Genomic DNA, 27709 nt, shown 5'->3' with positions numbered 1-27709 from the left:
AACTTGAGATTGTGGGGGTTTGGCCTATTAGCATTGTGGGGTTTCAGGAGGAGAGATGTTCTTTGTTTGGAGGTTTGGGAACGCTGCAGCATGCACTGAGTGCATGCTCAGTAGCATTGGCAGCAGGAAGATACAAGTGGCGGCATGATCAGGTGCTGGCGGTGGTAGTGCAGATAGTGCAACAAGAGGTGCTGAGATCAAGAGAAAAGAGTGGAGAAGGAGACCGATGGGGGAGAGGTGTTGTTTGTCAAAGAAGGCCAAGTGGTAAGAGGTGGAAAGAGGAGGAGGTAGAAAGCAAGAGGGCTGTCAGCTGCTTGTGATTGGCAGGTGGTGGCAGACCTAAAGCCACAATTGGTATTCCCAGAGGAGATCTGTGTGACAAGGTTGCGGCCTGACATTGTTATCTGGTCAGGTACAACGAGACAGGTTATCCTAGGAGAATTGTCTGTACCTATGGAAGAGAAAATGGAGGAGGTGCACGAGAGGAAGAGAGGAAAGTACAGTGAGCTGGAGGCAGAGTGTCGGGAGAAGGGTTGGCGAGTTTATTGTCCGCCATTTGAGGTTGGGTGTCGAGGATATATTGGCAATTCCTTTTCTGCATTTCTTGCTCGGCTTGAGTGTGTGGTACAAAAAGAAGAAGGAGGGTGTGTGACAAAGTTGCCCAGGTTGCCTTGAAAGGCTCACTTTGGATATGGAGGAAGTTTATGGAGGCATGTCCAACAATGTAGGTTGAGGTTGTTGGTGGTGGTTCATTTTAGTCTAAAGGCGTAGTGCCTGGGCGCAGAAGAGAAATGGAGGTGTGTGTGTGTGTGTGTGTGTGTGTGTGTGTGTGTGTGTAAATACAGTACAATATAATAATTAAATATACTACAAATTAATGTTGCTAGGAATCAGTGGTTGCTAGGATACGGCAGCATGCCAAAAACCGTTATAAATGACAGTTTGACCATTCGAAATAGAGCTTGATCGAGAGGTAGGTGGTGTGGTCATGCTGTTTGGTCGATTGATGTGTTTAAGGGTAAGATGTGAATGATTTAATGATATTATCATATTATAGAGTGTGTAAGGAAAGTTATAAATATATGATAACACATTAATTCCTATTTGAAGTAAAGTTGGGATAAGTGATGTTGCATTAATGGGTTGACTGACTGCCTGGACGCAACTGAGGTTGTGGATCCACTGATGTACCATCAATTGATGTGGATCCATGATCGAGGTTGTGGATCCGCCGTTTGGAGAGGTCCTGGGCTGAAAGGATTGAAACCTCGAGGAAGAACGGTGCCCAGCTGATGATCCATGCAGTCGGGAAACTAGTCAGTTGCTTACGGGTTAAAGTTCTTGCTTTAGGTGGAGAAACTATGTTTGAGGTTTACAATTTAAATAAAGTTGAATATGCGATGTTGTAAAATTAACATCATTTACAACAATCCTTTAAATTATTTAAGTTTAGGAACAACCGATACTGTACAATTAATTAAGTGTGTGTGTGTGTGTGTGTGTGTGTGTGTTTGTGTGTGTGTGTGTGTGTGTGTGTGTGTGTGTGTGTGTGTGTGTGTCTGTGAATGAAAGAGGGATAGAATTGTAAGGAACAGAAATGAAAAAACGAGATGTGTGTGGGTGTGTGTGTGTGTGGTTTTGCATGAATTTGCATGAATGTCTTTTTGTTTGTGGTGCATGCTGTAAGGGTCGTGGTCGTTTTGTTTTTTTGTTTTTTTTTGGTGTGTGAGTGAGTGGATGAGGGCTGTGGATTCTGGGAGTGGAGGTGGTTTTGTTGTTGTAGTCTGTGTTCTCACTGGCTGGGGGTGGGGGTATGTTGCATCCGGTTGTAGCTGCTGCACGTGGAGGCGTATGTGCCGTGCTGGCCGTATCGAGGTTGAAGGGCCGAAACGGGATGATGCTGAGGACCTCGACTGAGGACCCAATCAGTGAGGCACACTTGTAACCAGGTGTGTTTTGAAATTATATATATTGTTGTGGATTTGTAATTGTGTAAATATCACCCTCCGTAGTGTAAAGGTCAAAGGTCGTCCTCCTAGTTAATCCATATACATGCACGTAGCAAATCATATATCCTTCTAAATAGTTATCTCCTTATTGTGTGTATTAGTTTAAGGCTCTGTCTTCCATTAATTGACACTGCCTTGCATCAAATTCAAATAAGCTAGATTCCCTTTCAATTCCCCATTTGTCAGCATTTACCAACTGCATTTGCCTCCATTGAGCACGCGGTCGGTTCGGAGAAGAAAGGCGTGTCTCCGCACCTCGTCATAGAGGGGAGGAGTGAGCCAGCCCCGATTAACCAACCAAGTACGTGGGGTTTGGCTTGAGAGAGCGGAGAGGGAACGCTCGGGAAGGTTCGCGAAGGTTTGAGGGTGTGGCCTATATAACCCGTCACGCGAGGCCCCCAAGGGAGGAGATGCGTCAGATGCGTGGACCAAGGAGAAGCGTGAAAGAGCACATGAGTGGGAGAGAGCACGAACCAAGCGTTCCATGGTGAGGTGCGACTGAAAACGCTGCTTCCACCGAGTCCCTACCACACGGAGCCCTGACGCGCTGCTGTGAACCAACCTGCCGGTGCGCGGTGTACAGCCAAATACTTGGAGCTGCCGGCTCCTCACTTCCCGCCCGGAGTGGACCTGCTCGCTGTGCCCTGTGATTCCACCTGCTCATCCCGCCAAACCATTCCTGCCATTCCATCCTTTTGTGTATGTGAGTTTGTTTTGTGTGTCTTGTCCTGGGTATAAGTAAGACTGTTTAGTGTAAGCTAGAAATTGCTCTGTGTCCTTCTGGTCCTTCCATCCTTTCTGTCTTTTATTTTCTTATCTTTCCTCCTCCTTGGTTTCTTTTGACTTGTAAATAGTAGTAATAAATCATATTTGTTCTTCCTACTTTTGCCTTCTTCTTCTTCTTCTTCTTCTTCTTCACATCCGCTTCGTCCTTGTCTTTTCCCTCATTGAATACCTGTGGCGCGATTTTGGCCAACATTTCAGGATCGGGTTTAGTCTTTGGTAATGGCTCGAACGTCGTGTTGCTAACACCGCTCGGCAATTATAACATCTAAAACCGGGGTTCGAGCAGGAGTCCCTCCCCTGCTCGCGGTCAGGAGTGGCACTCAGGTTCTTGGGACTTTTTGTAGACCAAATACCCTGGCTGCTCCTGACCGGGAGGAGCGTTGGGACCCCCAGGACTCACGTCGGTCAGTCGCGGACAAGGGGATTGATCCCCCCTTCTTAAGGGGAAAAAGGCCGACGGAGAGATCCGTAACAATATATATATGTATATATATATATATATATATATATATATATATATATATATATATATATATATATATATATATATATATATATATATATAAATGTGCATTGAAGCCTTGCGTTTGACAACCTGAGCATGGTTACTCTAAAGGGTACAGGTTAAAAACATCCTGCAGGTCATGGCTGCCCGATAGTACAGGATTCCGAACTCGATGGTAATGCAATGGGAGGCTGATCTATCAACGGGTGTAAAATCCGGGGTAACTGTACTGCCATAGCCATGCATGGATGGTGGGCCTTGCATCTACTTCCGGTTGCTTTCCCCAGGCCATCAGTGTGTCTTTGTTGCGGCTAGGGGTTCATTTGGGCTCTTGATGTCTCTCGTCGTGGCCTCATACATGACATGTAGATTTGTAAACTAATGCTCATTTTTGCCTCCACGTTTGGCAGTTTCTTCCCATCCATACACTAGGGGAAGGCGGGGCAAGTTGAGCATAGGGGTAAGTTGAGCCACCACCTCCCAGCCAGTTATGAATGAGTCAGACTTTGTGGTGGCGCCATCTATAGATGCCCCATTGCATAACTCCAAATTCTGCCATATTGTTTTCTAAATTGAAACAGAAACCAGTGTTGCAGAGGGAAAAATCCAATTTTCAGCCATAAAAGTAAAAAGGTGTAAAACAGGTAAGTTCACGTTTCTTCCATATGCAGCATAGATATAATATGGATATCAGATGACAATTGTTAGTCCAGGTATGTGTCTCCATTCTTGTCATAGACTTTAATATGATGGATGCATAGAATATGTGTGTATGTGGAGACATCTCCGGAAGTTCAGACTGGGGTAAGTTGAGGCAGACCCTACGGGGCAAATCGAGCCATGGCTCAACTTGCCCCATAGGGTCTGGCTCAACTTGCCAACTCATGTTGGTGGAGATAATAATAATACGTATCACCATCTGACGTTCACCCATTTCCGAAAGCAACAGCAAGAAAGAAAATGAAAGCTGGTCGCAAAAAAGGCAGCACAAAGATTCTGACTGACACCCCAGTACGCCAGGAGCTTGCAGCCCTATCTGAAAATCGCAAACGGAAGCCATCAGCCAAGAAATCAAAGAGATGCTTGTTCAAAGCTAATGGGAAAAAGACATGTCCCCCAAGATCAAAAACCCCTAGTTCCAGTGAGACAGATGGTGATTCAGAAGTTGAGTATGATGACGAATCAGATGTGGACAGTGATATGGATATCATTGAAGGTGACTTTGTAGTTGTCAAATGTGCTGGCAAATCAAGATTTGTGCATTACATTGCTCGGGTTGATGTACTGAATGGAGAGGAATTTCAGTTTGAAGGTGTCTTCCTGCAGAAGGTTGCTGGAAAAGTTGGATCTGACAACCCAGTGTTTGTTCCAAACTCAAAGGATGAAGCAGGATTTGAACTGGAAGACATCGTGCGTAAGCTGCCACAGCCTAAGTGCTTTGGCAGATCTGCCCGTTGTTCTGGACAGCTTGTGTTCAATTGTGACTTGTCAGTTTGGCAGCTTAATTGACTTGATTTCTGACATGTTTTAGTTTTAGTTCCAGATCCAAATGATGAAGCTGGCATTGATGAGCAAGATATTGTGCCTTAATTGCCACAGTCTGACTGTTGGCCTTTCTGGGTGTATTTGGGACACTTTTGTTTTATTGTGACTTAAAACTGTGGCAGCTGTTTTCAACTCAATCCAGCTGCCACATTGAATTATAACCATGAACACAAGGTACATGTAAATATTTCGTTCAGTGTTGTAACAAGTACATTAAATATTTTTCAGGCAGACCAATTTTTGTACTTCAGTTATCTTTATTTGGGGCAATGATCAACTATTTGGGATACTTTTTGTTTAATTGTGACTTGAAACTGTGACAGGTGGATTGAGTTGACTTTTCTTACCACAGTTGACAATCTTGTTTTTCTATGAGAGTGACTCAATTTGTTCGTAACTGATTACTATAACCATGAACACAAGGCAATCATTTCGTTCAGTGTTGTAGAACTTTACAACATTAAATATTTTTCTGGCAAAACAATGGTTTTCTACTTTAGTTATCTTTATTTGGGGCAATGATCAACTTACCCCTATGTGGTACAACTTACCCCAGAGGTTGGATCAACTTACCCCTCAGGCGGGCAAGTTGAGCCATTTGGCCTCCGTTTTTTCAAAGGTCACAGTGACTTTCAGTGTGGGGATAGAAAGTAAGAACTAGCTACAAAATGTTTCCCAAGGATTAAATTAGAAGGCAAGATACTCATTTGTGCAAGATCATCAGTAAGTTCAGTCCTAACATTCCAAGAACAAAAACTGGCTCAACTTGCCCCGCCTTCCCCTATATCTGTCCTGAGGAGTAAGATTACGAGGTATTCTTCTATTTTCCCCCCACAATTCATCACTCTGGAACAGTTTACCTACATCCTTCTTTTCCCTCAATTCAAGAGGAGTGGCAAGAGATTCTTCCTTTCGAATGGCCTTTGGCTTTGTGTTTGGCAAAATCTCAAAAAAGTAAATACATATAAAATATATGGCACAATAATGGACGCTCGCTGATATGAATCTGATATAAATGTGAAAAAGGCAAAGGGGAAGGCGTCGTGTGTTGTACAGAGGCGGTTGTCTAACATTAGCTGTTCATATGTGATTATGTTTTTTTAGCGACGGTGGTGAATCGAGTAGCAGTTGTTTCACATTACCCTGCAATCCATTAATTTATTTATTTTATCCATTTATGTAAGGGAGGCTTATTTCCTGCTCAATACTGTGAGCTTCCTCCGATATTTGTGGTGCTAAATTCCCCCTCTGCCCCCTCTGGGGCATGATCATAGCAGTGTACAGCATCAAGGAATGGCATTAGGAACCCACGCAGCTGCGTTATATTCAGGTTGGCCTATTAGCGTTGTTATCTGAGCCTGGAGATCATGATTTTGCGTGATCCCAGGTTCAAAACTCCTGTATTGTGATGACTTTCCCATTGTCGCCTCATGCCTTTGTAATTCGGGTGAAGGTAATACCAAAGGACTCGCCTGTGGGAGGTGTCGACCAGGATGGTCTGTAAGGTCAAAATGTCAGCTGTGTTTAAGTTTTTATGCCTCCGCCGACAAAGTCGCTGAAGGTATTATGTTTTCAGGTTGGCCGTCCGTACGTCCGTCCGTCCGTATGGGCTAAACCTCGTTTTTCTCAGCAACCATATGTCCGATTGAGACGAAACTTTCAGGATAGGAGTGACACCCGTGCAGAATGTTTTTATGATAAACGTGATGTCATAGATCACGTGGTATGGCAGCCATCTTGGATTAAAAGCAAATAATTAAAAATATATTTCTTGGAAAACGCTCAATGGAAAAATTTGAAACTTGGCACATTGTCAAGTACTCCCAATGGGGAACAAAAGCATGATAATGATGACATCATAGGTGAAGTGGTATACCAACCAAAAAGGTTTTAATCGAATTCCTTATCCTAAAAAACTGAAATTGCATGAACATGATCTATGACCCATTTGTATTGAAATATTAAATTTATGACATCATAGGTCACATGGTTTGGCAGCCATATTGGATTGAATGAAAATATTAAATAATTATATCTCTGAAACCGCTCACCCGATTGATGAGAAATTTTACAACTATCATCTAACAGCACTGTTGCATATAGTTTGAAAATGATGATGTCATAGGTCACGTGGTTTTGCAGCCATCTTGGATAGAACTCTACGGTCTGGCACCCCGCTCTGCTCACCAAACTCTCATCCTTTGGTATCCATGGAAATCTCCACGCATGGCTGGCGGACTTCCTCTCTAGTCGTAGTCAACGTGTGGCCCTGAATGGGTTTCTCTCATCTCCTCTTCCTGTTCAGGCTGGAGTTCCCCAAGGCAGTGTTCTGGGCCCTGTGCTTTTTCTGGTCTTCATCAATGATCTCTCTGACTCTCTTGAAAATCCTCTCTATCTCTTTGCTGATGACTCCACTCTCTGCCGCTCCATTCCTCATCCCTCAGATCAGCAGTCTGCAGCCTCCTCACTCTCTGCAGACCTGGACAAAATCACAGACTGGGCAAACAAGTGGAACATGTCTTTCAATCCTGACAAATCTCACACTCTTACGATGTCTCTCCGAAAAGACCGACCGGACAACCCTCCCATCTACTTTCTGAATAATCCTCTCCAAGAAGTTCTGTCACTCAAGCTTTTGGGTCTCACTATCTGCCATGATCTTTCCTGGGAAAACCACATTTCCAAGCTGGCCTTCAAAGCCAGTCGCCGACTGGGCATCCTCCGTCGTGCGAAGTCCTTCCTTGGCACACCTGAGCTCCTCACCACATACAAGGCTTTCATCCGCAGCTCAATGGAGTACTGCTCTCCCCTCTGGGCTGGTGCTCCTGCCTCACACCTAGCTCGTCTTCACGCTGTTGAAACCAAAGCGTTCAGAATCATTGGAATCTCCCGCGATGACGCTATCTCCGAGGGCCTTTCACTTAATCACCGCAGGCAGGTTGGTGGTCTTTCCGTCTTCTACCGACTCCTCTCCGGCCTTGCTCCCCCAGGTCTCTCTGGGCTCTGTCCCCCAAATATTCCTGCAGGTCGCACAAGATCTGCCTGCAACCCTCTTATGGTTAAACTGCCAAAATCAAGACTCTCTGCTCACCTTCACTCCTTCATTCCTCTTTTCTCCTGCCTCTGGAACAAACTCCCTCACTCTCTTCAATCCCACTCCTCCCTCCAGGTCTTTAAAACGGCTGTTCACCACCATCTCTTATCTTCCCCAATCCAAAACCTTGATCTTTTCTACCCCCGCTAATTTCACCCCAAATCCACTTTTTTGAGGTGACTTTTGACTTCTTTCCTGGAAGTCCTTGGTGTCCTTGCGTTTTATACCTCTCCTGCCTCCCCCCAGGCCCTCTCCCTCCAAAAACATCTCCCGATGTCCCTGCTCTCAAATGTTGTGTTTGTGTGCTTCCTCCCCTTCTCTCCCCATCTTGTCGACCGCTCCCCTTTTTATATACTTTGTTTGCTTGTTTGTTTGATTTGTTTGTTTGATAAATGTTAGCTCTTTCACGAGCCTCGAATCTGTATACAAAAAAACAAAAAACAAAACAAAAAACAAAACCTTATCCGATCAACAGGAAACTTCACAAATGTGATCCACTACCCATACATATGCAGAGTGATGGCATCTACCCGTTGTAGGACTCTGCAGAGGCATATTGGCGACAGACACATTGTTCTAGTTTATTTTAAAATCCAGTATCTGTGGAGAATAATCACCAAATTGGCACCAACTGCTGATCAGAAAACACCAAGTAATGCTACTTGATGTGTTTTTTGTTTTGTTTTTTTTACCAAAAAAGGGGGAAAGGCTTTATATAGATTCAATTATAGATTTTACAAACTGTTCTATGGCTTATCGAGATTTTAGGTGATGCCAGAGAATACTGCCAGGAAACTATTCCAATTGGCTGATGCATCACCACCCATAAATGTCATTGGCTTGTCTCATTAAACATGTATGACATCATAGCCTCCGATTCTACTGTGAAAACCATTAAAACATGTGATATCGCAATTCCTAAACTCCTTTGTAACATATAGGCTCATCTATAGTTGTCTGTTGAAACTTAAACGGTCACTGTTAGACATTGCTGAAACTATTTTTTGACCGTCATTTTACAACAACTGCAACAAAATGATCATCTGTTACTTTGATAGTCTTTTAATTACGACTTCAGCTTTAAATGATAACTCCTGTTTTATCACGAATGAGAAACTTTAAGAAATAAGTGTACATCACAAAATAAAATTATATTTGCATAAAACATTTGTATGAAAATATAGACTTGTGAAGTAAGGTAAAATGTAACGGACTGACAATGGGCCACTGGGGGGTCACAGTTGACACAACAAGGAAGGTAATGAACAAACGGGAAAGAAGAGAGCAGAGGAAGGAAGGAAGCATAGTAATCTACAAATGAGAAGGTTATGTTCGGTAGAGTTTATGGGGGTGAAAAAGATCCTGGGTAAGGATGGGGTTGCTGGTGGTGCACTGCTTCTTTTTTGAAGCCTTGGAGGGTAGAGCACGATTGAACTGTTTCCAGAAGGAGGTTCCACAAACGGGAGAAAAGGGGAACAGACGTGCGATGGCGTCAAAACAAGTGCATGTAACGCTTTAATTTTCACCACAAAGTCAGCTTGCGAAATATGGTTTGCATAAGACTAAATGTCACGTGATATTCTGCAGCATAATTAGGGGCAGAAACATTTTTGAAATAAAATCACACTCTGTAGAATGCATACCTCCGCCAGGCTGAACAGTTTACGTTTTGTATCCCACTGAAAGGCTGGATCTGTATTCGTACCTGAACCAAAATCAAATCGGATTGTTCTTGTCACCTACGCAAATCATCCACCAAGTTTCAGCCAAATCTGTCCAACTTTTTGAGATATTGTGATATATATCGTTTTTGGCCCTATCTGATCTCAATGCTGAAGAATCGTGCAATATTATTGCATCCGGATATTCACCAAAATCTAATCAATTCGTCCTTGTCGCACATCTAACCAGTCCACCAAATTGCATCCGAACCCATCCATCAGTTTTTGAGATATCCTGTCCACAGACATACAAACAAACAAATGGACAGATAGGGGTGAGTACATAACGTCCATCCACCTTCGTTGGCCGAGGTGATATAGGACAAATGTTTGTGCTTTTGAAAAGCAACACAAAATAATTTGTCAATTTAGAAAATAAGTTTTTGTACTTTTTGGACCCAGGTTATAATTTTAAAATCAATGTAATTTATTAAAACTATATTGTTTGGAGACATTATGAAAACTATGTGATTACAAAAGTTGCATAAAAGGGTAATAAATGCAATAATACTGGCGTGGAGTAAGAGGGCTAAGGGGATTAAATAAAACGGTGCACTTCAAGGTTCCTGTACCAAAACCATCCCATTCTGTCCTAAACTTTCCTTCTCGTATCCACAGCCTATGGGACTTTGGCTTTATTACCCAAGAAGGAAGAGAAACTTCTGTCCAGCCTGGGCCCTAATGGCCTTGCTGTCCATGTTATCAAATCCTACTCTGCTGCCATAGCTTCTCCTTTAGCTGCCTCTCGTCTGCTTGGAAGTTCGCAAAAGTCAGTGATCACGTCCATCCACAAGAAGGGTTCCAAAAAACAGATCCTCTCAAATATAATTTGAAGGAAAGTCATAGAAGGAAAGTTCTAATTGGAAGTAAGTAGGATTACTTCCCATTAGAAGGAGAGTCATGGAATGCATCTTTGTTGTCGATATTGTCTTTCCTTTATTCAAACAGCCTCATCTCTAACCATTAGTTTGGATTTCGTCCCAGTTACTCAACTCTGGATATCCTGCTGCTGCTCATATCCTCAGCAATTGTCGAATGGCCTAAAACACAAACGAGGTCAGGACTGTCTTCCTGGACATGTAATGGACATTTGACACAGTCTGGCATCCTTCTCTGCTCACCAAGATGTACTCCACCATGGGAAAGGAGAGGAAAGGATTCTGGAGCACACTTGGGCTCCAGAAATAAACCAATAGCTGCCAAGATGTACTCCACCCTTGGGAGGGTGGAGTACATCTTGGCAGCTATTGGTTTATTTCTGGTCAAAGTTATTGTCCCCCGTCGCACCGCAGAGCGAAAGGGGGACTATGGTTTTCCCCTCCGTGCGGGCGGGCGTGCATGCGTAAGCGAAGGACCGAATTCTAATTTGTTGTGTGGGTGCAACCCACGTCAAAATCCAAGATGGCCGCCACCATGTATGTCTGAACCTTGTGAGCGGAATATCTTGAAAAATAAGTGAAGTACCAATGTCTAATCTGGTGCGTCGGTGTATCTAGGCAGAAGGAAGAACGCTATTGAAAATTGAGTCACCACGTCAAAATCCAAGATGGCCGCCACCATATTGTTACGGATTCGTCACTTCCGTTGTTGTGGTTTTTCATCCACTGTAAACATTTTTGATTCCATATACTATTATTGTTGTCGTTTAAGGGAGATAGAGATTACTATTTTCAAAAGGTAAAAAAGTTAATGTTTTAAATGAAACCGGAACCGGACGACGACGAAGAGGAGGAAGAGGAAGAGGAGAAAGAGAAGGCGGAGCGAGTGAGTCGGACAAGAAGCCTAGCTGCTTTGAGGTCTGGAGCAAACGTTGGCGAACGAGAGTCACGAGTGAACTTTGGGTTTCCCAGGAAAGGGATTCCTGCGACAGAGTTGTTATCGCTGTGACAGATCAACCTGCATGTCAGGTTTTGCGGTTGATTCCGAGAAGAATCATCGTAGTGCCATTACGCCTCGAGAACGGGCCGTCGGCCATTTTGACTCGCGCGCTTTGCGCATCGCTCAAGGTTTTTCACTTAGCTTCAAACCATTTTCACCGCATTCAGACGTTCATCTGGTGTGTGTGTGTGCAACGTGGCTTTTGAGTGGGAAATCTACGGTTCGCCGAGTGGGAGCCGTGGAACATCCATACCCGTGGGTGTGATTTCCCAGTCGCCTTGAGGGCGCCTTTACGCGACTTTGGCAGCGTGACTGTGACTGTCATCCGAACGGGATTCTAGTCTCGATACGACATCGTACGGACCATCACTGGAGTGGATCGACTTTGGCTTGAAGCCGGAAGCAACTTTGGCTTGAAGCCGGGAAAGAGACATTGGGAATGTTCTTCTTTTCGCTCACTTGGAGCACAGTGAGTTTTATTGTACGAACCTGATGGTACCATCATAGGAAATATATATTGGTTGTACAATTGATTACTATTGTTGTTGTACTGTTATTCTTGTGTGATCTTAATACAATACTTGTTTGTTGGTAACAATTGGTGTGGTTTCACCATTGATCTTTGACATACAGAATAACACATCTTTCTGCCGTGACTCCTCTCGGGGCTCGGAGGTACACCGTGACCGTGCTTTGGGGAGGAGCATGTAACAATATATATGTCTGAACCTTGTGAGCGGAATATCTTGAAAAATAAGAGAAGTACCAACTTCTAATCTGGTGTGTGGGTGTATCTAGGCATAAGGAAGAACGCTATTGAACATTGGGTCGCCACGTCAACATCCAAGATGGCCGCCACCATATATATGTCTGAACCTTGTGAGCGAAATATCTTGAAAAATAAACGAACTACTAACTTCTAATCTGGTGTGTGGGTGTACCTACGCATAAGGAATAACGCTATTGAAAATTGGGTCACCACGTCAAAATCCAAGATGGCCGCCGCCATGTATGTCTGAACCTTGTGAGCGAAATATCTTGAAAAATAAACGAACTACTAACTTCTAATCTGGTGTGTGGGTGTATCTACGCATAAGAGAGAACGCCATTGAAAATTGGGTCGCCAAGTCAAAATCCAAGATGGCCGCCTTGCGTCTTCCACTTTGTCAACTCACATCACTTCACTGACGGGGACCTAGGCCTAACGCTTGTTTAAATTTTAATACCTGCAGTCTATAACTTCTATGTCACTTTTCTCCATGTAAATCCATCAATTTCCCCATAAAAAACCCGTTCAATCACTATCAGTTTGTGTCAGCCACCTTCTTTCGCAGAGATGCTGCTCCTTTACAAACTTCAAGCAAAATCCGGTCCATTGATGCTGTTTGTAACGTTTTGGACCAATCGGTTCAGCAGTTCTGAAGAATTTGAAATTATTTTGCAAAATAAAATCATAAATCCATGTTAATCTGTAAGCGTTCAGAGCAATTGGTTTTGGTGGATGTAGTGCATTAGATCTGATTCCTTATAACAACCCTTGTGATATTTGATGTTTATCAGTGTTGTGGTGTCCAAGAAAAGGTCGCACAAAATATTGTGGAATAATTATAGTCCAAGCAAGAACAATGTGTGTTTAGCTAATACACTACTGCCTTTGAAGCCTAATCCAAGCCCAAAATAGTTTTTGCAGCTTTAAAAAAAATGATATATTTTCTTTATTACCTCTTAATAAAGAAAATATATCATTACCAAATCTGCCACCAAAAATATAAGGTAAATATATCATTACCTTATCTGCCACCAAAGGTGGATGGGGGTTATGTTTCCACCCCTGTCTGTTTGTTTGTTTGTTTGTGAACAAAATATCTCAAATTGTGGACGGATTTGGACGAAACTTGGTGGACAGGTTGTGTGTGTGACAAGGAATAATCGATTCGATTTTTGTGAAGATCTGAATATGGATTCGGATATGAGAATTATTTAATTATGTCAGTGATTCTTCACCATTGGGAGATAGGGCCAAAAACGATACATAGCAAGATATCTCAAAAGGTTATGGATGGATTTGGACGAAACTTGATGGACAGGTTGTGCGTGTGATGAGGAAGAATCGATTCGATTTTGGTGAAGATCTGAATATGGATTTGGATATGATGATTATTTAATTTTTAAGTGATTCTTCACCATCATTGAGTGATATGGCCAACCAGGCGGAGGTATGCTCTCTACTGAGTGCTGTTCTAGTTTAAGTCTTGGAATTATATGATATTCACTGTCAAACATCATAATCGTCTTTTTAGCTGAAGCCCTAAGAAATTGTGGTGGCCCTATTGAAGGACGAATGAATTGGTGGAATTTCCTGAAAATGGTGGCTGGACAGGTTCCACAAGAGGAGAATATATGAGTAAAGATGAAGAAAAAGAATAAAATGTGAGCAAAATAAGTGGTTTGTTTCATATCTGTGACATCTTGTGTTTTTTTCCCGTAGATGATGGAAAGCAAGCTCTTGGTTGGAGGGAAGAACATAATGGACCACACAAACGAGCAGCAAAAAATGTTGCAGTTGAGGAGGCAGGAAATCGCTGAGCAGGTTGGTCTCATTGAATTTGGTGATGCTGAAGTTGGATTAGTTTTCAAGCTTTTACATCTTGTTCTCGTTTCTTTTTCGGAGGGAGTTTACAAGACAAGGAAAAGTAAACTCCGAGTTCTGCTTTCCAAATAAGAATCACCCTTGTTTAGTAAACACTAAATACTTCCTGTCTCTAATTGTGATTTGACTTCAGTGTCGGTGGAACAAACTTGTTTATTTTTTTTCATTTCTTAAAAAAAAAAAAAAAAAAAAAAAAAAATCTATATACATACATACATACATATATGTATATATATATATATATATATATATATATATATATATATATATATATATAAATATATATAAATAAAATATAAATATATATATATATATATATATATATTGTTACGGACGCGGTTTAGATGTTATTTACCGAGCGGTGGTATTGCCGCGACCGAACAGTTATTCCCCGACTAGACCCCGATTCCACCCAGACGTTGACCAAATCGCGCTATGCCAAATCAATGATAGAAAGGACACGACGACTGGGAAAGAGGAAACGACGCAAGGGGTACAGTTCTCAAGACCTCCGGAGGAGGGTATAATTACAGTGGTGGAGAAAAGGGGGTAGATTACAAGGCAGTGAGGTAAAGACACAGAAGAGATGGGCACTTAATTACCGTCTTATCTTAGCCCAGACAGACCACAGACAAACGGAACAAGGCGGACTTACACAGGGATTGATGGCAGGAAGGGACAGGTAGGTCGATAGCACAAGGTGCACCTTGGCTCGGGGACAGGATAAAGCACGGTCCAGAAGATGCGGGGAGGCCTCACAGCGCTCGGAAGGGACGTCTTTCTTGCTTCAAGCTCAGCGCGCATCTGACGTCACCTCCCTCTCCCTGCGCATGCTCAGCGGGGAGTGACACGCCCTCGGCTGGTTGGCTCCGCCCCACTGGGGCCGGTCCGCCGCTTCCATTGGGTGCGGGGGTTACCGGGCTCCGCCCTTGACGAGGAGCTGACAGGGAGCCCCTATTTGGTAACCCCGTCGAGCACATGTTCGATGGCGGCTCGTTGGGAAGGCCTGGTGCCCTCCCAACACCCCCTACCAACCAAGCCGGAGTGAGGACGCGCACTTCCCGCGCCCGCCGCTGCCGTTGCTGTTGTTGTTGTTGTTGTTGCTGAACCGTGAGGAAGAGCTGCGGGGAGGTATCGGAAGGTCCTAAACTTCCTAACGGTGCCATACAATCACATTCTGGTGCAACGAAGGGTCAGAATTAATGGAAACGAGTCCTTAACTGACATAGACTAAGAATAACTAGCAAGATGTCCTATAGTTGTCTTACATGAGATGCGGTGAACCTGGGCACGACATTTAATGGGGGAAATAGGGGGAGGTCGGGTCTACAGAGTGTTGTTTACAGAAAATGGGACTAGGGAATGGGGGATTGGGGATAGTTGGGAAGTATTGAGGAAATAGGGGAATATTTACAAGCGGATATGGATGGATGCAAATCCCATATCCGCAACAATATATATATACATATATATATATATATATATATATATATATATATATATATATATATATATATATATTAGAGTGCATCAAAATATACATTTGTAACCTATTGTTCTGTTCAGGTGATAAAGTGTTCCAATTCATGTTGTTACAACATATGCAAAATATTTTTGCAATATATGGTGATTTAGAGGTGCAACGGCCATCAGCTAGGTTTGACGTCCCAGGCGCAGGCGCAGTGGGCGCACCGCCGCTCGCTTCGTCGAATCAGAGTTCAGTCGCCATCCAATCACAGCGAATGTGTGAATATCCCAATGATGACCAACCGGGCTGCGTGCAACAAGATGGTGGCGCTTGTTGATGACAACAACAAGCTGCGGCGCATTCCACAGGCCAGGCGCTCCAGTAAGGCTACAGCTCGACAGGTAGATGCAATGGTGTGCAACTTAGATGCCACATTCCCACTTTGGTCTCCGAACACGGAGCAGCAGATCCGCAATCCAGAGGACATTGCTTTCCTGGCCAGCATGAAGGGAGACAGAGTGGCCACATTTGGCGCATTCGATGCCAAGCTGCAATCCAAGGTCAAGCGGCGACAGAATCGTGAAGCTGGGGCAGCAGCCCGGCAGGCACGCTTTACGAAGGAGCAGCAGGAAATGAGTATGACGTCCAACATGGCGATGTTGGAGACTATGGAGAGTGAAAGTGATGAGGTTAGCGATACAAATGAAATGGCCACTATACCAGCTGAGGACACACCATCCACATCCTGCAAACATAAAAAGACTGGCACCACAGCCTTCGTTCCACCCGACATCCTCATTCGGCCGAGTCTCGTGTCACTGGCTACACGGTTGAAGATCACACCAATGCAGCAGGCTGCCTTCACGCGTGCCATGATCACAGAGTCGGGCGGTAATTGTGAAAATGTTTCAGCATCCTATGCAACAGCATCCCTGTTTCCTGTTTGTTTGTTTCCTATCCCTGTTTGTCGTAAAAGGCGACAAAAAAGGGTTGGCGTCAGGAAGGGCATCCGGCCGTAAAACATTGCTTCAAAAAGGGGACCTAAAAACAACAACAACCACGGTCCCCGAAAAAGGCCAACCCCCGCTTTGCGGGGAAAAATGGCCTCTAAAGGTGGTTATTTTTTTTTTATATCCTATGCAACAGCAGACCGATCACGCCGCCAAGTGCTGGAGGCTGTCAATGAAGAACACCAAAAGCAGTGGACACCATCTCCTATGTGCACCCTGCACTGGGACAGCAAGTTGACACCGACGCTCACCAATGTGCGCCAGTTGGAGGAGCGTTTGACTGTGGTAGTTGGTGATGCGGAGCAGCTCAAACTGCTTGGTGTGCCAGCATATTCAAAGGGTAAAGACGAGGCATGTGGAGATATCATCGCCCGGCTGACATGCAAGCTACTGCAGGACTGGTGCTGTGCCGACCAGGTTGTCAACATGGCATTTGACACCACTGCATCTAACACAGGCCATCGCACAGCAGCCTGCATTGCCATCCAGCTCCGCCTTGGTAGACCACTGCTCTGGTCCGGGTGCCGACATCACATTGGTGAGGTGCTCCTCAGCCACATTTACACTGGCCTCAAGGTGGAGACCTCATGCTCACCCGAGGTTACCTTGTTTAGGCGTCTGCAGGACAACTGGGACTTGCTGCCGCACAAATACAGTGGCCCTTTGTCCCGCTACATTATTGCCAACACCGAACCACCGTTCCTGGGCAGGTTACGTGATGAACTCACCGTGTGTGCTGCAGCAGTGATGGACTACAAGCGAGGCGACTATCACGAGTTTGTGCAGCTGTGTCTTGTCTATCTGGGTGCAGATGATGCAGCACAGACTCCAGTAAACTTCCAAAGGCCGGGAGCGCTGCACAAGGCACGTTGGATGGCTAAGCTCCTCTACACACTCAAGCTGGCTTTGCTGGAGCAGCATATCGCCTTGCTTCCCCAGGGCACCATCACCACACGGCAGCAGGTGCCGAAGATTCGGGCGTTTGCCAACTTCATTATGCACATTTACGCAACATGGTGGCTGACCTGTGACACAGCCGTAGATGCCCCATGGAATGACCTCAAACTCTACCACAACCTGTACGCTTACAAGTCTGTTGATGAGGGCATTGCAACATCAGCCATGAAAGCACTGGAGAGGCACCTCTGGTACCTGACTGGTGAGATGCTTCCCCTGGCACTCTTCAGCACCAAGGTGCCAGCTGATGAGCGGCGTGCACTTGCGGATGCCATCTTGGATCACAAGCCAGATCTTCCTATGCGAGCCCCACAGCAGCGCTTTGGCACTGGTTTCGGCAAGCCAAAGTTCCCAGTCCTCTCGCCGACCACCAGGTTGGCCGACCTTGCCAACCCAGACTGCTGGTTCGGTATGCACCAGCTGCACATCGATCCAGCATTTCTCTCACTCAATGTAGAGGAGTGGGCTACAAGTGCATCATTCCAGGCAGGTGTGGTGAATGTGCGTGCCATCAACGTTGTGAATGACTGTGCCGAGCGTGGGGTCAAACTCACATCAGACTTTGTGGCAGCAGCCAAGAGTGAGCAACATCTGCAGAATGTGCTGCAAGCAGTTGAGCATGACCGCTCTGAGCAGCCCAATCTTCGCCGCTGCAAGCGCCAGCGGAAAACAGTGAAGGACTAGGACTCAATTTTCAAACATTTTTCAGTGATGTTCAATGAAAATGTCAATGTTTATTTTTAAATAAACACATCTTTCTCTTTCCAATAACATCTTCTCAAAAAGTATTTGTTTTATTTGTTTAGAAATTGATGTCATATTAATAGGAAATGGGAGTTCTAAAAGCACCGAAAATTGAAATTTTACCAAAATTTGACATGCTGCGTTGCACCTCTAAATCTGAAAGAATTTTCCCCAAACTTTGCAAAGATTATTTGTATAGACATTGGAACAAAATTCCAAAAAAACAGATTGATACTTTGACATTAAAATTTTTGCATTGCATTTTGATGCCCCGTAATATATATATATATATATATATATATATATATATATATATATATATATATATATATATATATATATATATATATATATATATATACGTATATGTGTACAGTCACGTGAAAAAGTAAGTACACCCCATGTAAAGTTTTGACTTTTTCAACATATTTCAACATACAGCTATTTGATCTTCATTTCAACAATATAGATAGATAAAGGTGATATAATATAACAAATATCATGAAACATTTACATTTTGTAGTCCATTGTATAATTTAAATAAACATAAATGCAAATTTCGCATGTGGAAAAAGTAAGTACACCCTTGGCTCTAATAGGTGGTATTGCCCCCTTTGGCAGAAACAACCTCAAGAAGGCGTTTCTTATAACTGTCTACCAGTCTGACATCGACTGGGAGAAATTTTTGCCCACTCCTCCATGCAGAATTCTTTCAGCTGTGCGATGTTTGAGGGGTTTATTGCATGCACAGCTCGTTTCAAATCCCCCCACAACATCTCGATGGGATTTAGATCCGGGCTTTGACTTGGCCATTCCAGAACCCTCCATTTCTTTCTTTTCAGCCATTCCTTGGTGGATTTACTGGTATGTTTAAGGTCATTGTCATGTTGCAAGATCCACCTTCAGTTGAGCTTCAACTTTCCGACAGATGGCCTTGCATTATCCTCAAGCACCCTCTGGTACAATGAAGAATTCATAGTGGATTCTATGATGGTGAGATGCCCAGGCCCTGATGCAGCAAAGCTGCCCCAAACCATAATATTTCCACCACCATGCTTTACAGTTGGTATCAGGTTCTTGTGGTCAAATGCTGCCTTTGATTTTCGCCAAACATGTCTTCTGGTACTGTGGCCAAATAGCTCTACCTTTGACTCATCTGTCCAGAGCAAATTGTTCCAGAAGTGTTGGTCTTTGCCTAGGTGTTCATTGGCAAACTTTAGTATGGCCCTGATGTTCTTTCTGGACAGCAAAGGTTTCCTCCTGGCACACCTCCCATGTGGATCGAATTTGTGCAGCCTCTTTCTAATGGTAGACTCGTGCACTTTGACATCAACAATGGCAAGAGCTACCTGTGGGTCCCGTGATGACATTCTGGGGTTCTTAGAGACTTCTTTCAGCATCTTGCGGTCTGCTCTCGGGCTGAACTTGCTGGGGCGGCCTGGCCTGAACAAGTTGGCAGTTGTTTGGAATCTTCTCCACTTGTAGATGATCTTCCGGACAGTCGAATGATTGATTTCAAATTGTTTAGAGATCTTTTTAAATCCCTTCCCAGACTCGTAGGCATCTATAACCTTCTTTCTGAAGGCCTCAGAGAGCTCTTTTGATCTAGGCATGGTGATGCCGCACACTTCAACAACAAAGAGCAAACCAAACTAAATGTCTGAGGTTTAAATAAGACAGGTTCCTCCAAGATCCTCTCTAACGATGTTCTAATCATTTGCACCTGAGCTGGTGCACCTGATTCTAATTTTAGGTATTTGAAGTTGTGATAAATGTAGGGGTGTACTTACTTTTTCCACATGCGAAATTTGCATTTATGTTTATTTAAATTATACAATGGACTACAAAATGTAAATGTTTTATGATATTTGTTATATTATATCACCTTTATCTATCAATATTGTTGAAATGAAGATCAAATAGCTGTATGTTGAAATATGTTGAAAAAGTCAAAACTTTACATTGGGTGTACTTACTTTTTCACGTGACTGTATATATATATATATATATATTTTTTGTATACAGAGTCGAGGCTCGTTAAAGAGCTAACATTTATCAAACAAACAAGCAAACAAAGGATATAAAAAGGGGAGCAGTCGACAAGATGGGGAGAGAAGGGGAGGAAGCACACAAACACAACATTTGAGAGCAGGGACACTGGGAGATGTGTGGGAGGGAGAGGGCCTGGGGGGAGGCAGGATAGGTATAAAACGCAAGGACACCAAGGACTTCCAGGAAAGAAGTCGGCACCTCAAAAAAGTGGATTTGGGGTGAAATTAGCGGGGGTAGAAAAGATCAAGGTTTTGGATTGGGTGAAGATAAGAGATGGTGGTGAACAGCCGTTTTAAAGACCTGGAGGGAGGAGTGGGATTGAAGAGAGTGAGGGAGTTTGTTCCAGAGGCGGGAGAAAAGAGGAATGAAGGAGTGAAGGTGAGCAGAGAGTCTTGATTTTGGCAGTTTAACCATAAGAGGGTTGCAGGCAGATCTTGTGCGACCTGTAGGAATATTTGGGGGACAGAGCCCAGAGAGAGCTGGGGGAGCTAGTGTTACCTCCCCAAACTCCGGTTACGGTGCCCTCAGAGTCTCGAGAGGGAATGCGGCTGAATGATTTGTTATTTTGCATGTTCTAATAAACCATGGTAAAACCACACCAATGCACTTGTAGAACAAAACAAGTTGTTGTCTTAAGAACTCTCACATACACAATAATAACACTCTTAAAGAAAGTACAATAAAAATATCACTTGCATCAGATAAACAATATATATGATGGTACCATCATTCCCCAATGCTCTCAAAGCAATAAACTCATGATATTCCAAACGTGAGTGGAATGTAACATTCCCCAAAGTCAGTGCACAAATCCCAATGCTGATTGAAGGTTGAAGTTGTGCAGAACGACAAGAACAGGCAGGTATCAGCACGGCAGCGGACGAGGAGTTACGAGGTGAGAGGTTGATATGGGATTGAGCCGATATGGAAACCAACGGCGATCAACACAATGATGTCGATATGGGAATCCCAACGACAAAACAAGATGCACCAAGCAGACAGCCTTTTCAAGGACAGAATGGCAGATCGGTCTGGAATGGAGGCTCTTGCTTTCCCACCAACAATAACTCACGCTTGTTAATAAAACTTGAGACGCAGGTTTAATTGCAATCGCAATATAGGATGATGTCGCAGGCAATCCCTTTCACTGGAAGCCTCAACTCATTCGTGACCAATATCAAAAAAGTCCGCTCGTAGTCTTGATGCGACTTACGACTGTATCTCTCTCATGGCCATCTCCTCTCTTCTCTTCCGGTTTCTCTTTTTTGTGTTTTCCTTTTTCCTTCACAAACATTTATTTTTACCTTTTACTAAAGTCATCTCCATTTCACACAAAAATCTTAACAAAAATATTACCTGAAACTAAAATTTCTATAAGTACATAATAACAACAAAGGCGGAAGTGACGGATCCGTAACACGGTTCTCTATCAATTCATGCTCCAGAGAGGAGTCGGTAGATGACAGAAAGACCACCAACCTGCCTGCGGTGAGAGAGTGAAAGGCCCTCAGAATCTGCTTCATCGCGGGAGATTCCAATGATCCTGAAAGCTTTGGTTTCTACAGCGTGAAGCAGAGCTCGGCTAGGAGGCAGGAGCACCAGCCCAGAAGGGAGAGCAGTATTCCATCAAGCTGCGGATGAAAGCTTTGTATGTGGTGAAGAGCTCAGGTGTGCCAAGGAAGGACTTCGCACGACAGAGGATGCCCAGTTGGCAACTGGCTTTGGAGGCCAGCTTGGAAATTTGGTTTTCCCAGGAAAGTTCATGGCTGATAGTGAGGCCCAAAAGCTTGAGTGAGAGAACTTCTTCAAGAGGATTGTTCAGAAAGTAGATGGGCGGGTTGTCCAGACGGTCTTTTCAGCGAGACATAGTGAGATTGTGAGATTTGTCAGGATTGAAAGAAATGTTCCACTTGTTTGACCAGTATGTGATTTTGTCCAGGTCTACAGAGAGTGAAGAGGTTGCTGCCTGTCGATCTGAGGGTTTTATTCTACAATCTCGATGTATTCTACGATCTCGAAATTTTGTTTTTGAGTAAAGAGCTAGGCTAGTTACTTACAGTATGATTGTGTGTGTGTGTATGTGTGTGTGTGTGTACTCCTCTTTCTGTCTTGGTTGCTGCCACACCTTGTGATCCAGTTGCTCAGCTTTGGAAATGTTCACGACCCAATTATATTATGGATACATTGATGTTCCCAGAGGTGCATTGAAAAGCAACAAATTGACTAATATGGAGGTATAGCCGATGATGATGTGTAACATGAGGAAGGTGGCAGAATCGAGGAAAGTTTGGAATTTGTTTGGTATCAGGTACTCCCGTTTAAAAATGTCCAGAGGTACCTTATGTCTGCAAGTTGTCAAATTTCACCTGCGCGAATCATCGTGTGCAAACATTCGACAGAAACACCGTGAGCGGGAGATACAGCAGCAAATGGAAGAGCAAGATGAGGAAACATTGGAACTACGAGAAACGTTCTCTTCACTGCAACAGGAGGTGGAACTAAAGACTAAGAAGTTGAAAAAGGTACCTGTTTGTGACCTCTCTCTGGTGTTCAACTTGACTTTAACGATTCATTGTCTGCTAAATGACCCATCCGTCTTCACTTCCACCATCTTCACACCCTCAGTCCCTTACCTGACTTTATCTTGCCTTCCAACTCTCGCTGGCAGCTTTTTGCTAAGCTGCAAGCAGTGAGGTCTGAGACACGTGACCTTCAAGATGAGCACGTAACGGCTCGGCAGGAACTTGAGCAGACGCAGAACGAGCTCACTCGAGAGCTCAAGCTCAGGTTTGTTTCCCACGAGAATAATTTTTTTTCCTCTAGTTCTCTATCAATTCATGCTTCCTCCCTATTTTCCAAACATTAAATGACTTTGGATTAGGAGTTATAGTACTGGTTAATTTCAGTGGTCTAGCATGAACTTTTAATTGTGGTAGTTGTACACATTGTACACAGGCAGGGTGTTTCCCCTCAGAGTACAACATGATGTTGGAGGAAACATTAAGCCAACTGTTTCATATGCTCGTTCTTTCTTCTGGACATTTATGATCTCATGCCTTTTGAAGAGTAGGCCATGGTGTGTCAAAAGAATAGGCCATGATGTGTCGGTATCCCTTAAAATAGTTCATACTGAGGATGACTGCCCTCTATAGAGCGGATCATCCAGCATTGTGTCAAATGAAAACAACAATCAATGAGTCATGGCTCTTGGCATGACTCACCACATCATGATGGAGCAGACTGCAATGCATCAACTTGTGTTTACCATATTAAAATGAGTAAGCTTCCCTATAGGATAGGGGAAGGCTTATTGCTGTTATAGGGTTTGTTTCTACATTTAGTGCCCACAATTTTAATGGCACGCCAGAGTTTCTTGGACCCCTAGGAGTACTGAACCACTTTTAATAAAAAAATTTCTTCCTGCACTCATAATTTCCAAAATTTCCATTACAATATCCTAGTTGCATCTCGGAGCCGGCTGAGACTTTCAGAATGAAATTTTGCATCAAAATAGGAATAAAAAATAGTATGTGGGTTTTACATGATTTTATTTGACCTTGACCTATTTTTAAGGTCATGCCCCAATTATAGACATCAACATATTCAACAAAAACTCGACCAAGGTTCGTCCGATCAGAACAAAATTGCCCTTTTTAGATAGAGTTGAGTTTTATAGATATATTGTAGATGGGGACACATTTTCTTAATCTGCACTCTAGCCCTAAATGTTAAAGGTCAAGGTCATATGGCAGTCCAAACAAAATATGCCATCATTGGATCGTAGGCCAAAGGTAAGTCATGGGCGATCGCCAACGGTAAGCCAGGGGAGGCCTACCATTTGGCAATCACTTTGTGTTCATAGATATCTAGTACCAATTAATATTGCACTCAATTTGATATATACATACAGACTTGGCATTTAATATGGAATTCTTTTTTTTCTTGACTTGGGTTTGCTTTCTGAACTCAGTATATCAATCTGGTGAGTTTCTTTTAGCCTTCGGTGATGTCTTTGTTGAAAGAACCATGTCACATTGTCTTTCGCAGCAAAAAGTCAATAACAGGATTATATCACAGGTGGCATGACAAAATGTAAGGACAGGTACATTTGACGATTGGCTTCACAATCGGGTATATAAGGGTTGTTGCGTTCTGTATTAGTGGAAAACAACTGCTGCACGTCTACAAAAGTTATTGCCGCTTCCTCTGGAGATGGTCCGTCAACTGGACAATGCTGTTTGTCATGGAGTGGTGGCTTTACGAAATTCTGGCATGAAACAGCATGCTATTGCTCGGCAGTATGGCATCACTCAGGGTCAGGTGTCAAAGATCCTGAAACGAAATGCTCAGAGGGGTGTCCCTACTCCAATACCGAGGCCAGGACGTCCACACAGAACCACAAGGAGAGATGATTGCCAGCTGCACCGGTTAGTCTGCAATGGCCGTACCAAGTCAGCTAATCGGCTTAGGGCTGAGTGGCAGCAACTGACAAATGTGCCTGTATCCAGAAGTCTCGTCAACCAACGACTGGTTCAAGCAGGCTATCGTGCCAGGCGTCCCCTGAGAAAGCCACGCCTGACCAGACAACACAGCCAGCGCCGATTGCAGTGGTCCAGAGAGCACCGTCAATGGCAGCCAGGACACTGGAATCACGTGACCTTCAGTGACGAGTCTAGATTTCTGGTCTATCGTCAAGATGGCCACGTCCGAGTGCGCAGACAAGTGCATGAAGCCCACAACGAAGATTGTATAGTGCCAAGAGTCCAAGCTGGAGGTGGTGGGGTGACCGTTTGGGCTGCTTTTCATGCAGGGGGCAAAACTGACCTGGTTGTTCTGAATGGAAACCTGAACCAGTTCAAGTACCGGGTCATTCTTGAAGAAACATTGCTTCCATTTGCTCGTGCAGCCTTTCGAGGAAACTTTGTCTTCCAAGATGACAATGCATGGCCTCATCGTGCTCGCATGATCCAACACTTTCTTGCTGACCGTGGTGTAGAGCATATGGAGTGGCCTGCCATGTCCCCGGATATGAATCCGATAGAGAACTTGTGGGCAGAATTAACGTGTCAAATCGACAACTTGGACCAGCAGCCGACCTCTGTGCGTGAATTGCAGCAGGCTATTGTCACTGCATGGCAAGTGATTCCTGTCCAAACCTTGGCAAATCTCGTGAACAGCATGCTTCGACGTGTACGTGCTCTCCTGAATGCTCGTGGGGGCTACACGAAGTACTGAACTGTAATTTTACTGTCCGTAATCCCAGTCATAATTTAGCTTTTGTTTTTGTTGAAATTTTTTTTGGCTAATGTGCAAAATAAAGAGATACTTCTGGAAAACGTACAGAAGTTTAACACAGTACTGTCCGTGAATTGAGTTCGATACCAGTTTACATCACTTTCAAGGATCAATTTATTTGCTTCGAAATGTCAAATGTGGTTTTTGTTTCTTTTAAAGGTCACATTAACAAAATCTAGAATAATTTCAACATAATTCCAATGAACTTTTGGTTCTAAGTCATCTTGAAAAGTAAGTTCACCCCCACAAAAAAAATATTCCATATTAAATGCCAAGTCTGTAGTACACTCAGCCTAAATTATTTAGCCCAATTCCAAACACAAAACATGAGGCCTACATCAACTTGCACTTTTATACAGTCTTACTGCATTGGAAAGTTTCACATCTATTGGCTTGTATACATATTACCGGCAATGTCAGGAAAAGGAGTTGTCTCCACAAGACATTATTTTAATAGGAACATTTAATATAATGATTTAATACTTTACCCATGGATGAGACAGGAATAAATAACCATAGCAACCTTATCGCCAGGGCATATGACTGTACGTCACCATGAGGATCATAAAAACAGGGCAGACGACATGAGGATGATAAAAACACCAACATTTTTTATAACAGGAAAATGGTCCCTTACATTTGTCTATGCCCACAAGCCGGAGTTGGAAATGGAGAATGGAGAAGGGGGAAGGAGGGGGGGGGGGGGGGGCTAGGAGCACAAAGGTAAAGGGAAAGAGTAAGGGAGGCAAAATACCAATGTAAATCACACAGGAGAATGGGTAAAAATATATTATGAGTAGTTGAGAAATAAAGTGAATAGGGTAAAAGCCAAGCCGAGATACCGTGACTTGAGATGGCAACCCAAAACTGACATGCTTTGCTCTGGCAATAGTCAAGTGTTCTCCTAGAGTCCTGTACAGGTTTGTGATCTCGTTGTCATGATCTCTGTGGCAATGGAGAAGGGACTCGTGTCCACTGTGCTCACTCTCTACCTGCTCCATAGCTTTCTTACACATTACTCTGTTTTTTTTGTTTTTTTTCCCACCTGAAGTCTTCCTTGTATACTTTCTTTGTATACTTTCTGCCATAAAAAAACATAACATGTAGATTGAAAATGTAATTGTTGAGGGACTGTTCTAGCATTCGTTCCAAGTGTATTTTTGGCACGAGGGATGTGCACAACACCTGATTGCATGTGTCCAGGTAATGTAATTACCTCCTTTCATCCCTGTCAATCTGTCTGTTTGGCTGTCTCTGAGCAGGATATCTCAAAAAGTCATGGATGGATTCTGTCAAAACATGGTGGACACGTTGGGTGTATGACATGGACAAAGTGATTCTATTTTGTTGAAGATACGGATCCGAGATTCTTCACCATTGAGAGATGGAGCCAAAAACAATATATCGCATGATATTTCAGAAAGTTGTGGACGAATTATGATAAAACTTGGTGGGTGAGTTGGGTAAGTGACAAGAACAAGCTGATTCGATTTTGGTTAAGGTTCGGATGCAGATCTGGCCTAGTGGTGCCCAGTGGGATACAAAACGTAAACTGTTCAGCCTGGAGGAGCTTCTATTGAGTTCCATTCTAGTTGCCTCATGCAATAATCGTTCAGCACATACATCTCATGCACTCCTAGGTTTTTAGAGGTGACATGAGACATTCTGAACAAATTTGGAAGTCTTTCCGAGACACCAGTGTGTGGATCATCCAAAAACACATTAATTACATTCTTTACCAATTTCCATTACAATGCCAAATCTGTCAAAAATGAGAGGAATACAATCATTGGACAGCTCCAAGTAGGGTCTTCCATTAGCCATGCTGCAAGGCTTTTTAACTACTTAAAGCGTATCTACCCCCCCCCCCCCCCCGGGCACCCTCTTGTTGAGTAGGGTATTGTCGCGTCCGTAGCTGATGAATATCGGCCTCAAATGGATAGCTGATCGGTTAACTCCAAGGCAGCAGTTCGAAACTTGGCGGAATCATTTTGG

At 43.6% G+C, this 27709-nt stretch overlaps 1 protein-coding gene across 1 annotated transcript in view; it reads left to right on the top strand.

Annotated features, from left to right (window-relative positions):
* Positions 1–27709, top strand: part of LOC137421756 (kinesin-like protein KIF3B) — a 138947-nt gene that overhangs the window by 103173 nt on the left and 8065 nt on the right. Inside the window, exons 2-4 of the mRNA XM_068108110.2 lie at positions 14027–14128; positions 22819–22941; positions 23088–23206. Of these exons, the coding sequence (XP_067964211.1) occupies positions 14027–14128; positions 22819–22941; positions 23088–23206 (344 nt within the window). The remainder of the gene's footprint in view (positions 1–14026; positions 14129–22818; positions 22942–23087; positions 23207–27709) is intronic.

This window comes from Myxine glutinosa, chromosome 2 (genome assembly GCF_964187855.1).
Source record: "Myxine glutinosa chromosome 2, kmMyxGlut1.1, whole genome shotgun sequence".
NCBI lineage: Eukaryota > Metazoa > Chordata > Myxini > Myxiniformes > Myxinidae > Myxine > Myxine glutinosa.
The sequence above is the reverse complement of the archived record's forward strand: the minus strand, read 5'-3'. Positions and strand labels throughout refer to the sequence as shown.